The 10,835-nt window shown below is 35.4% G+C and overlaps 1 protein-coding gene across 1 annotated transcript in view; it reads right to left on the reverse strand.

The window, feature by feature from the left end:
* The window catches only part of LOC106875957 (homeobox protein MOX-1), an 89,512-nt gene extending 79,695 nt beyond the window's left edge, over window positions 1-9,817 (reverse strand). The window contains exon 1 of the mRNA XM_014924298.2: window positions 8,010-9,817. Within this exon, the coding sequence (XP_014779784.1) occupies window positions 8,010-8,571 (562 nt within the window). The 5' untranslated portion in view covers window positions 8,572-9,817. The remainder of the gene's footprint in view (window positions 1-8,009) is intronic.
* Window positions 9,818-10,835: the final 1,018 nt, after the last annotated feature.

Here is a 10,835-nt window from a genome sequence, read left to right on the forward strand (position 1 = left end):
AAATTTCGATCCTGGGTTCTAATTCCTAAAGTATTTTTCGGTGTTATTATTATTATTATTATTATTATTATTATTATTATTATTATGCAGGTCACTGCCTGGAATCGAACTCGGAATCTTGGGGTTAGTAGCCCGCACTCTTAACCACTATTTTCGTGGGCATATGGCGTATTGGTTAATTCGAAATTTCTCCAAGACACCTGATGAAGGCTGGAAGGTATATCAGCCGAAACGTTGTGTTAACAACAAACAAGACGAGGACAAATATCCATCAAATGTAAGTAATGTACATAATTCCTCATCTCTTAAATATATATATATTTCTTTATTGCCCACAGGGGGCTAAACATAGAAGGGACAAACATAGAACTGTACTACAGAGATGGTTTAAAGGCTTCTAATCACAAAGCTGCTCCTTCATGGTCGTTTAAGGATCTAATTACTGATGATGAATACCGTAAATACTATAGCTTCACAAGTTTCTGTCTTTATAAATGTCCACATGAAACACACAAATTGCCTGTAGTATTACTGTATAAGATGCATCATTAAGCCCTTTTCCATTAGGTGGCTTCTTTCAGTCAACACCAGACCGATCTCTAAAAGCCTACTTGGACGATACTTTGACACGACATTCTAGACCATTGAGTCAGATGTAGTTTCATAGCTAATTTATAATATTCTTTTAAGTATGTATCGGGTTCTTTTTTTCCCATTTATAAAATTAATCCAACTTGGATCATTATATCATATATTTTATATATTCTTTTATTCTTATTTCGAGCAATTTGGCTGAGGCTCTGCTAGGACACGAGTATATAGATTTAAATATAACATTTAAGCAGATATAAAATATTTAGGCATTTTTCTTTTACATTTTAGTATGAACTGGATCAATTTTGAAAATTAGAATCAAATTGATGTCCTTACTGTGAACATTGGAATGCCACCTGCCAAATAGAATGTGTCAACCAGAGTTATGTGCCTTGCTTAAAAGTACAATCAATGGCATCAATAATATAACATCTTACAAAATACTAACAATTATATCGATGAAAATAGAGTCATATCAAAATTGACTTGAATATGTTGGATGGCAATTGTTGAATTTTATAATAAACTAGAAATACTTTTTACATGTACCCTGAATTATTCAGGATTGATAATTTGTATATTCACATATCCTTTCATTTTTATATTTGAAGAAGTACGGTATGGATGATAGGTTCGATAAGATAACGAACCATATGAGCCATGTCTCGTATCTTGTTACCAACGTCGCTCTGTTACTGTGACAAAAGTACTTGCTTATCAGCGGATTCACTGATATGGAAGAGAATGGTGTGTAACATATCTGTAAATACTATGAGCATATAAAATTGATGAATGTTTGGATGCTTTCGTTAGTTCCAAACTCAATTTATCCTGTGAACATGGTCAGAAGAAAGGCGGTGAGCTGGCAGAAACGTTAGCACGCCGGGCGAAATGCTTAGCGGTATTTCGTCTGCTGTTACGTTCTGAGTTCAAATTCCGCCGAGGTCGACTTTGCCTTTCATCCTTTCGGGGTCGATAAATTAAGTACTAGTTACACACTGGGGTCGATGTAATGAACTTAATCCCTTTGTCTGTCCTTATTTGTCCCCTCTATGTTTAGCCCCTTGTGTGCAATAAAGAAATAAGAAACGTTAGCACGCCGGGCGAAATGTTTAGCGGTATTTGGTCTGTCTTTACGTTCTGAGGACGACTTTGCCTTTCATCCTTTCGGGGTCGATAAATTAAGTACCAGTTGCGTACTGGAGTCGATCTAATCGACTGGGCCCCCTCCCCCCAAATTTCGGGTCTTGTGCCTAGAGTAGAATATGGTCTCATCTTTATGACTGACTATCTTATAATACAACTTTATCCTTCAACCCATATGTAAAGATGAAGAAATTCAGTTACACACACACACACACACACACACACATCTCTTGCCTTTTGAATGAAGATCGAAAAGGCACGATCAACTAGTGGATGTGTACACATATACACACGTTCTTTCACAAACGGAAAAAATACATACTAAAATATATAATTATTTATTTAAACTAACAACTGGTCGCCATAAATTCAATTATATATTGTCAGTTGATGCATGTTTGTGTAAAATAACGCTAATATATCATTGAATGTGTCCAGATAAATAATATTTTCTACTCTAGGCACAAGGCCCGAAATTTAATTCGTAATTCTGTTCAATATTTCGGAAAATTGAAGTCAGAGTTGTCACATTCGAACGATTAGTTTATTCCAGTTTATTATGCCATAACTTTATGGAATCATGATAGAAATAAGCTGACATCATAATATTAACAGTAGATATATATCTGGTTGGAATAGATAATTTAATTTTCTAAATCTCGCCTCTTGCTTATGAAGCTTGTTTAATTAATGTCTTCTAAGAGAAAGATGAGAACGGTCTCTCAGGAAGCTTGTTTAATTAAAAGTTTCTTTGTAGAAAGCATACATTCATCGTGATAAAAAATGCTACTTCGTCTCAGTTTGATACAATTGTGGGTTTTTAGGTATACCTTTGCTCTTACCAAATAGACCTATAGGCGAAGCTTCCAATCATGACCGTCCCCTCTTATTCTCAGGCAATATATTCAGGACTTCATTGTCAATGGGTTAAAAAATAGTGCAACCGGTGTAAAAAAAAAAAAAAATGTGTATGAAACAAAAACGCGCAAAGCAACGGGGGTGGAGTGAGGAGAGGACTTTCGGAAAATTCACAAGATCCGAGTTTTTCCCTAACTTTTTGGAAAACGTTTTTTTTTTTAAATGAAATTTTATATAAATGCCTTTCAAACGACATAGATTATGATTATAAAGAAATTTGTGGGGAAAATCTTTTCCGAGGGTGTGGGGAGAGGACTTTCGGAAAATTCACAAGATCCGATTTTTTCCCCATAACTTTGAGGAAAATGGATATCTTTTAATGAAATTTTATATAGATACCTTTCAAACGGCATACATTACGGTTCTCTCAATTTCAGGGTTGGGGAAACACATTTGTCTTGGATAGAGAACTTTTGTTTGTTCAACACGTTGAAGGTATTTTTTTTTAATATCTGTAAAAGCCCAGATTAACTTCTCAGATCTTGACCCCTGTGTCTAACTTTATCCTCCACTCGGGCTCTTGGGCCAAAAAGTAAACACTTCTGTATACAGCTCAAGAGGCGACCTAATGGACAGAATCGGCTACGTCTGTTGTTCGTTACCACTTTACCGGGAATCCAGCAGAGATGACATTTAACCTATTCCCGCTATAGCGGTAACACGATGTGGTAGGGTTAAGATTTGTTTTCAACATAGGCACAAAGCCAAGAATTTCGGCGAAGGGAACAGTTGATTTTATCGAGCTCAGTACTTGACTGGTATTTCATTTTCTCAACACTAGAAGGATGAAAGGCAAATTTAGTATTTTGAGTATATCTTTATTTCATCAACACTCAAAAGTTAACCTTGGCAGTACACCTTGTTTGTTGTTACTACAACGTTTCGGCAGATGTACTCTCCAGCCTTCATCAAGTGTTCTGGTGGGATTTCGAACCCAACTCTTTATGAACAGAAAAAATAACATCAGCAAAAAAAAAGAATACCTTAAGAATGAGAACAGAGTACCCCATTAATCAAATAAAGGGTTGAGTTCGAAATTCCACCAGAATTTCTGATGAAGGCTGGTGCGAATATCATCTCAAAAATATAGAAAAGTATAACCTTGGCAGGATTTGAACTCGGAAGTTAAAGGTCATAGGACATTTGTTTTCGGTGCTCTGACGATTCCGCCAGCTTACCACTTTTAATAATGATTTTGTGGGGAAGAGAACTCATGATTAGTAGTTTGTTTTATCGGCCTCGGATTGATGAAAGGCAAAGATGAGACCTCGGCAGGATTTTTAACTGTCACAAGATAGGTGGACGAGGTTCTATCATAATAAAGTCAATTTACAAATTAACTGTAGAGATATACATGGAATCTTGTGTGAGGAAAGAGATACGGGGTTCGGTAATATATATTATATACCAGAGATCGATTCAGTCGATTATGGACTTTCTCTGGAAATATCTGGGCCTGTGTTAATGTGAAACATGGCTTTTAGCGGATTGACAAAATCGGTAGAGCAATGGACAAAAATGTCTTGTATTCGGAGTTGAAATCCCGCTGATGTAAGACTTTGCCTTCATTTCTTTTTGGGGGATTGTTAAACTAAGTACCAGATCAATTATTCTGACTATAAGCCTGTCCCCTTCCGTCTCTCCCTAAATGAGATAGTGTAATCACTTTAGAAACTTTATTTAGTAACGACACTTTATTGTTGTTAACTAATCTGGATTCTTTACAGGTCCGGGTTACCGGTCCTCATTTTGAATGAGGACCGAGAGTGACATCTTTGTATCTATGTTGTGTACTATTAATTGATTTGTACATGTAAATTATCTGTGAAAAGGTGTTGAAGATTTTGTGCAAGCGGGAGAGAGGGGAGAGGAGGAAAGAGACTGAGACTTTTGTTTGTGTGTGTGTAAATGTGTGAGAGACAAAAGCAGAGGAAATGACCCTTGTCATGTGAGTGTATGTATGGCAATTCTATGTGCGTGTGTGTTTATGAAACATATATGCGTGAGGGACATAGATATTGTGTATAGGATCCTTATGTTCTTTAAAGATATTTATGATTAAAGGTATTTAAGCTGTGACCAATGCATTTTTTTTCCTATGAAATTGAAGCTCAGTACGACATTGTCATGTCTTTTTCTAAGACGGTAAGATGTGATTTGAGGGAGATTTAGTTGTTATTTCTAGCTGGTCGAATGACCACTTACAGGCACTCTCGTTGACGCTGTGTATAAGCCGGTGATACAGTGTTTGTAAAACATTTTATATTGTAATTGATTGCGCGCATTTGTATGTATAGTGGGGACGGAGATGAAATTCCTACGGTATTCTCTGCAAGCGTATGTGTGTGCACGTGTTATTTCTGTATGTGATTGTGTGATGTTGAAATACACTGTAACACCGACACATGGTAGATAATTACTGCTGGATGTATTAAGTCAGCCACAGTTTAATGTATTGGCCTATGGCAAAATCATTTATATCTTTTTCTAATTTATATAAATAAATGACTTGCAAAATGTTATTCATTTTTTTTTCTAATTTAAAATTATGTAACTGATGTAATATTATACTTTTTCTGTTACTAGAAAGTCAGCTTGTTTAAAATTTTAATTTTGAGCTATTGTGGATGTGCTTATAAAGGCTCAATGGGTGCTGTTGAATTTGGTTACACGAAAATGATCGCTATTAGAAAATTTTTATACCAAAAACTTCTTGAATGGAATTGAAATTGTTGAAGATTTCTAATATTTGCAATCTGGGAATTCTTGTAATTGGTGACTTAGCTAAAGTCAGTCTCATTCAAAGGTTTTGGAATAATACAATTGATCTATAACATTTCAGTCGTCCTAAATTATGAGTATGTTAGAGAAACCAGAAATCCTAACTTGTTAAAATACATTAATCTCGCTGGACAGTTATAATACGCTTTTACTAAATAACACCTTTCAGCTGTAAAGTTTTCTCAGTCAGATAGTTTTAATTAAAAAATTTTAAATGTCATGAAGAAGTAACTATAAAGAGATTCGATTTATTATTATTATTTGTTTTTGTTTTTAAGTTTTTAATAATTTAGCAGATATTCTCATAATATATATATATATTTTTTCAATCATTAAAACAGGCCTCGGTAATCTTTTGTCAAGGCTCATCCTGAGGTGAGCCGTACTATTAGAAAAATTCAAGGTAATTTTTTTTATCAGGTGTACTATTTAAAACGTTCTGTGGGCCGCTGGCTGCCTTAACCCTTGTAGAATGCACCAGGTCATTCTAAATAGAATTTTATTGAATACTTCCGATTTAATACTTGTGACACAAAATAGTCCCAGTATTAAATATGCTATCAGAACTTATAGAAACGACAAATAGTTGTGGTATTTTCAATAAAGGTTCGAAAAAGTATAAACTAATAAAGGGTACTATTCAAGAAGAGTGGGACTCTCAATCAAATATTGGCTCTGACTGTTATTTTTTCATGTGTGGCATGTATACATTCATACATATCATTTTGGTAAATTTAAATGCAACATAAAATGCTTTTTGGATTTTTCGTAATTGTTATCTTGTATCATATTTACAAATATACTTATTTGATATTGTTTTGTTTTCTTAAAATATTTACTTCAAGAAATCCAAAAGTCTTGAATGTAAATAAACTTATATTTATGTATCTATAGTCATAGATTGGCACGAACAGGTACTACAATCATCATTTAACGTCCGTTGTCCATGCTGGCATGGGTTGGACGTGACACCTACATTTCGTACAGCAAAATAGTTAGTTATTGGACTGCGGCCATGCAGGGGCACCGCCCTAATACTTAATTTTTTAAGACTGGAACTAATTCTAGCGGTTTCTTTTGCCGGAGACGCTAAGTTACGGGGTGTAAACAAACCAACACCGATTGTCAATCGGTGTGGAACACACGCACACATATACGTGTCTGTATGTATATCTTCTGCTCATTTTGTGTCTATTAAATTCACTCACATAGTATTACTCGGCCAAAGATTATTGTACAAGACACTTGCCCGAAACCACACTACTATGCTTGCACCTAATTTTTATGAATTATTTTTCACTTTACATTTCAAAGCTTTGAAAACTTAAATTTATAAAGGAATAAACGTAACAGACATTTTTCTCTTTCATATTTTTCTTATAAACGAACGAAGAAAAAGAACTAAGAATTGATGTTGTGGTTGTCCCATGAGAAGCTGAATGCAACAATACTAGTTGATGTGACTAATAACTCGAAATTTAAAACATCTGGGGGTGAACTTGGTCATTAGGGTTGTCTCGCGGGAAAATTTGGTTCAGAAATTCATATTCCATGCCGAATATTGTTTACTGGAACAACCTTAATAACTTATTAAAAACCTACCGGTGATCCGTTGATGTAGCATCAATTGAATGTATGATTGCCTTTCTTGGTCACAGATTCCCTTAATGCTTTATATGCGTGTGTGTGTATATTATTAATTTAGTTTTACTATCAAAACCTCTCTTGTTAATTCGAAAACAGTCTTTATTTTCAGTTACTTTATAATAGTTATGATTATAGTTCTGACGTTCTCTTATGGCAAAATTAAAATAAATTTATGATCAGATGTCCTATTGAATGAACTGAAGGCGAATACCTTCAAGAAGATTACTGCTACTACCCCTAGATACAAAGAGGTTCAGAACACTCAGAAACCAAATTGAAACACCCGGTACCCTAAGTACCTTATCTATCTAGTTACTTTGCTACACATTCATATTTACTCACGTGTTATTCATACATTACGTACATACGCACGTGTTATTCACACACACACGTGTTTCACATGCAAACACTCATGTTATGCATGCATACACGCACGTTTTAGTCAAACATGTACATGTCATGCATACTTACACACACACACACACAAATGCATGTTAAACGTACATGCATATGTAGAAGTATATACGTATTTATGCATATAAACATGTTAAAGTGTCTTGGAGTTTAAGTTCCGAAACAAAGTTTTTGAAATAGAAACAAATTTGGTGATACCGTTGCGCATGCAAAAATATGCATTATTTAAAAAAGTTACAAGAAAATAATGTCCCGTAATGAAGTGGATGTGCCTTAATCTGTAACTATGTCAACAAAGACGGGTTTGTCACAGTAGGAACACTTTAAAAATAAAGCATCTATAAAAAAACATTGCGTTTTTGTTCGATATTTAAGACAGTCAACGTTTTGAAATAGCAGCTAAATCTCCGTTTCAAACATTGTATATATGTGTATGTGCGCATGAGAGACAACTTGGGGAGAAAAAAATGGTTATCAATGATTTCGATTGCTTGTAACCAGCTACTTACCTTTATCGTTATCCGTGTTGCAATATCCGTCTGTGTTGGGGCTACCTTCTCTGGAAGAATGGTTAGATCCGGGGGAAGCAGGTAAGCGTCCTCCATATGTATTTACATCTTGGAGTGCAGAATAGTAATCATGTTTCACCATTGTAGGTAGACCTGAACTGTGTGTGTTGTGTCCTCCCATGTAAGCCGGATGGAGGTGTTGATTCGTGGCATTTTCTTTAGCCGCTACATTAACCCCGCAATATCCGTCGGGTATGTCCACTAGTGATCCAACCCCACCTGCGTTGGTGTGCGGAGGTGGAGCTAGAAATGAATTGTTTGTTGCATTGAACACATTCCTTAAATATGCAGCTGATTGCACTAACCCAAAATCTGTCGGGTAAGAAGAATACCCTAACGCCCCAGCAGTCATACCCCCTACTTGCATACAATCGTAAGTCCGAGGTGACGGCCGTGACAAATAACGCATAGCCATGCTACCATAGTCCGAGCCGGGGTTTCCTGTGTTTGGGTTACATGTTTGTAGTGAACCTCCGGTATCCATGTGATCTCGGCGGTCCATTTTACTGAGAGCAAGAACTAAAAGGGAGAGAGGGAGAAGAGGATGATAGATAGATGGATAGATACACAGGCTAACAGCTAGAAAGCAGTGCACTAGAAGTAATTAAAATTACTCAAAAGCACTACTCTGGTGGAATCTGATCCGAATGTACTCCTACCAGTTTTTTTTTTCTTTAGTTTCGGTCTTCTTGTTAGTATGTGCGGTTGAATTTACTGCGACTGTGTGCAGACTTACTTGGCTTTTAGATGTTTACATACACACAAACGTGTGTGTGTGTGTGTGTGTGTGTGTGTGTGTGTGTGTGTGTGTGTGTATATGTATATATATAGTTTGTTTTCTATGCTGAAATGCTAGAAATAAACTCTGACATAAATAAAAAGAGAGAATGAAAAGAAGAAAGCTAGAAGAGATGGAAAGAAAGAAAGAGAAAACAGAGAGAGGTGGAGGAGGAATCGGTTGGCAGTAAAAGTTGTTTACAAAGTTTTGGAAAAAAAAAAGTATTTTTAAGGAAACGAAATAAGACAAACTTAATGAAGAAAAACAATCTAAATAAGAACTGGGTGGTGGTGGTGGTGGTGGTAGTAGTAGTAATAATAATGGGGAGGAAGAGGTAGTTGGTAAGTAAAGCGAATGAAAAGTGATTGCTATTTGTTTTTGTCTTTTCAATTGTGTGTGTGTGTGTGAGTGTGTAAGAGAAAAGTAACGAGAAAGTGAATTTGATGGGACAAAAATATGTAAGAGAATGGACGTGAAGAATTAATAATAGTCAAGTCGCAACACAGAATGACTTATGATTGCTGCTTGTCTCAACAAACCTGCCCCATCGTTATTTTTAAGTTTTTCCATGTTTTACGTTCAGTTTTCTTGCATATTTACTCTCACTTAACAATGTTTGCGTGTGCGGTTATGTACGTGCATACCGTATGTGTTAAGCTGGCGGTTATGATATATATATTTATATATATTTATATATATATATATATCAATGTATGTTGTGCGCCTTTAAACGCACATACACTCAGAATATCGTTAAACGATATCAAACTTTAAAGAACCTCGATGAATTTGGATGGAATAAATACATAAAATAAATAAAACTCACGAAGGACAACGACACTGTAATGTTGTCAAACTAAGATGGTTTATAATGGCTTCAGGAGAGCTACATCGGAAACGCCTGACACAACAGCTGGTCGCACCAGAAGTGTTATGAGGGTAAACTCAGCAAAGCAGGAGAAAAGAGAGAGAAAAAAAAAAAAAGAAGTCTAACAAGAAAATTGTGTAGGTGGGTTGGTTGGTTGGTGGAAGTGTAAGGCAACGAGTTGCAAGAAAGACAGCAGAAGTAGTGGGGGGAGATGGGGAAAGCAGAGAAAGGAGTGGAAGAAGTTGGGAGATAGCAAGGAAAACGTGAAGCTGTGTAGGAATGAAAACAAACAAAAATTAAAGAAATATAAATAAAACAATTAAAGAAAAAAAAACTAATACATTTGTTGCGGTTGTATTTTATTTTATTTTTTTTCATAGACATTAAAACTGATTTCTCTCACATAGGCGCATGAATATAATGGGTATAAGCGATTATATCTATCCCTCAGTACATGACTGGTACAGTACTTTATTTTATCAACCTCCGCTAACGCCACCCCCACGGAATAAGTAAAGACAAAGCCGACGTCAACACGATTTCATTAAAGGGACATAACTAAGTGCAGCAAATCGTTTCTACACGGAACTATCCATTTCTGCCAAGATTTCGTTCATACTAAAACTTTTAATTACAAAGATCCAGAAAGAAAAAAGAAAAAAAAATGCATTTATTCATTAAACTGATACAATTGTGTTATATAATAACAATTATGATAACGATTATATAACTGCTAATTATTTTTATCGACGTAGAAAAGAAGAGGCGGACCAAACTACATGGTGTTTTATTTTCCTTACTGTTTCTGTCAAGCCCCTGTTTCGAAAAGCAATACCAAAGTTATAAGGTTTCGCATTTGTGGGATGGGGCTACAGTCGATTAGTTCGACTTTATTAGTCAACTGGTGCTTAATTTATCGAACGCTGGGAGATTGAAAAAGGAAGGTCAACCCTAGCAGGTCATAAACCTTTTCCAATGAGGAATGTTGGCAACAATCACTGTACACACACGTGTGTATGTATGTGTGCGTGTGTATATGTATGTATATATATATATATATATATATATATATATATATATATATATATATATATATATATATATATATATATATATATAT

The sequence above is a fragment of the Octopus bimaculoides genome, chromosome 4 (genome assembly GCF_001194135.2).
Source record: "Octopus bimaculoides isolate UCB-OBI-ISO-001 chromosome 4, ASM119413v2, whole genome shotgun sequence".
Classification (NCBI taxonomy): domain Eukaryota; kingdom Metazoa; phylum Mollusca; class Cephalopoda; order Octopoda; family Octopodidae; genus Octopus; species Octopus bimaculoides.